Raw genomic sequence first — 2103 nt, forward strand, 5'->3', positions numbered from 1 at the left:
CATGTCTCAGTCACACAGAGGAAATCCAATCCTCGGGACGTGAAGAAATCCTTTAAGACAAAAGTCTTGTTCGCTAGTGATCTAGCATTTACCAGGCCAATCCTGGCAGGAACTGGCGGGGCCGCGGCGTTGGCTGTCCGGGGAGCCCGACACAGAGGCCGCAGGTTGCGGTGATTTACTCCGCGCCAGCGGGGACGAGGAGAGCAGGGGGTGACGTTTTAGTCCAGTATCTGCTCGATGAAAATTTGGATATTGGCCAAAAATATATGCTGAAATGGCAATAAAATGGCACAATTTTAAATAATTGCCAACAATAATATGCCTGAGACATTTTGTAAGTGCCAAGTTAAAGGGGCATCAAACTGCTTTGGTGCAATCAATTACATTTGATGAATTATCAAAGATAATAAATAATGACTTTAACTTACTTTAAAGATCCTCAGAGCACTACCCTTAAAGGAGGAAAACGATGCTGATGATTGATTTATTCAGTAAAATAAGCTAAACTCTTAATTTGGAAATCTGATTAATAGTTAAATTAATAAATTACACCCAAAAACTCCTTCTCAATAGTGGAAGGATGTGGATTTCTGCATAGAAAAGGCTGGTACCAGCCACTCTTGTGAAATTGAATAGGCCAATATGTAGAAACACAATTGTTTATTAAAAAGATAATAGAGGCTAAACAGATACACCACACAATACAAAGTCTAACTTAAAAGAACTAAGCAAAGGAAAAATGTTTAAATACTGTTCAAAGCTAACCTAAAGATGGTTTGTTACACAGAACGATCTGGGGAGTCATTGGTGGAAACTATTTGCAAAAGGGCAGGAACTTGAATGAGATGACTGAATGAACCACCATCTACCATTGTCTATCACAGGCAAACTTCAACCAATCAGATCAACAAGCCATATAACAAAGTCAAACTTGTAACCAAGCCGGTCGAGAGAAGAGCAAAAATATATTTTCCATTGAGAAAGACCCTCATTGCTCTTGTTTCAATAAAGAAATACTTTGCATAACTGATGTGACTGGAGATGCTGCAGCACTTCCTCCTCCCAGGGTCTTCAGGGGACGCATATGGTGCCTTCATGAGTCATCATCATTCAAGATAGTGCATGCTTAGCCTCAACTTGGTCCTTCCACACTGCTGTTACACTCTCTTTTTTACAGACTTAAACAAGCCCATGGTTCTGGCTCACAACTGATATGTCAAACAATGTAAATAACATATAAGTTTAGGTAAAAACGGACTGGTAAATTTGTCATAGTCTGATATATTCCATTCAGTTTTCATAGCTTCACAGCTTCATTAACAACATTTTTACGTTGTCTCTGTTTTACCCAGTGCTACTGCTGCAGACATCTCCTAGGTGCAGAGGTCACCAGGGGTTACAGCTTTGTCATCACCTGCTCCATTTCCTCCCACTATCCTGGAGGTGTTTTCTCTCTCATCTTCTCGGGCTCCAACATCCATCCAGCATCCATCCAACATCAAACATACCATGTTTCCACCGAATAAATCAAGATGACTCACTTAATTCACTCAGAATAAACCAAAAACAAAACAAAAGCATTATATCAAAATGTTATGAAACCTTTATAGATGTAAAGCTTAGTGGTTCTGTTTCTGCTCTCTCCCTGATCAATCATAATCAGACAAATGAATAGATTTAGAAATACATAAATGAATAAATAACTGAACATTTAAATAGATAAATGAATATATGTAGAAATACAGAAATAAATAAATGTTAAAAGACAACAAAAATGGCCATTTTCATGACATACGTGTATTTATTTATCTTTTTAATGAATTTAATTACTTATTTCTGCATTTATTCATCAATTTATTCATGTTTATTTCATTGTTTGACTTTCATACAGACTTAACTCAGAGAGAAGTGTTACCACATCATTAATAGATAATGTTTTAGATGTGAGAAAGGTTTAAGGCGTGCCATGTTTCAGCTTTCACAACAGGGTAAATGTGTGTTCTTTCAAAGCCACAGAATTCAGTGCATAAACTAACAGTGTAAGCACCCGAGTTGTCGATGAGGAGCCAGTCCCCCACATGCAACTCAGGAAGCCAGTAGTCG

General features: G+C 37.9%; 1 protein-coding gene across 1 annotated transcript in view; it reads left to right on the top strand.

Annotated features, from left to right (window-relative positions):
- The window catches only part of LOC118323047, a 7068-nt gene that overhangs the window by 376 nt on the left and 4589 nt on the right, over nucleotides 1–2103 (top strand). Inside the window, exon 2 of the mRNA XM_035654966.1 lies at nucleotides 1353–1443. Coding sequence (XP_035510859.1) covers nucleotides 1353–1443 — 91 coding nt within the window. The remainder of the gene's footprint in view (nucleotides 1–1352; nucleotides 1444–2103) is intronic.

Source organism: Morone saxatilis, unplaced genomic scaffold (genome assembly GCF_004916995.1).
Source record: "Morone saxatilis isolate NCDOM2014 unplaced genomic scaffold, NCSU_SB_2.0 Contig14, whole genome shotgun sequence".
NCBI classification, from domain to species: Eukaryota; Metazoa; Chordata; class Actinopteri; family Moronidae; genus Morone; species Morone saxatilis.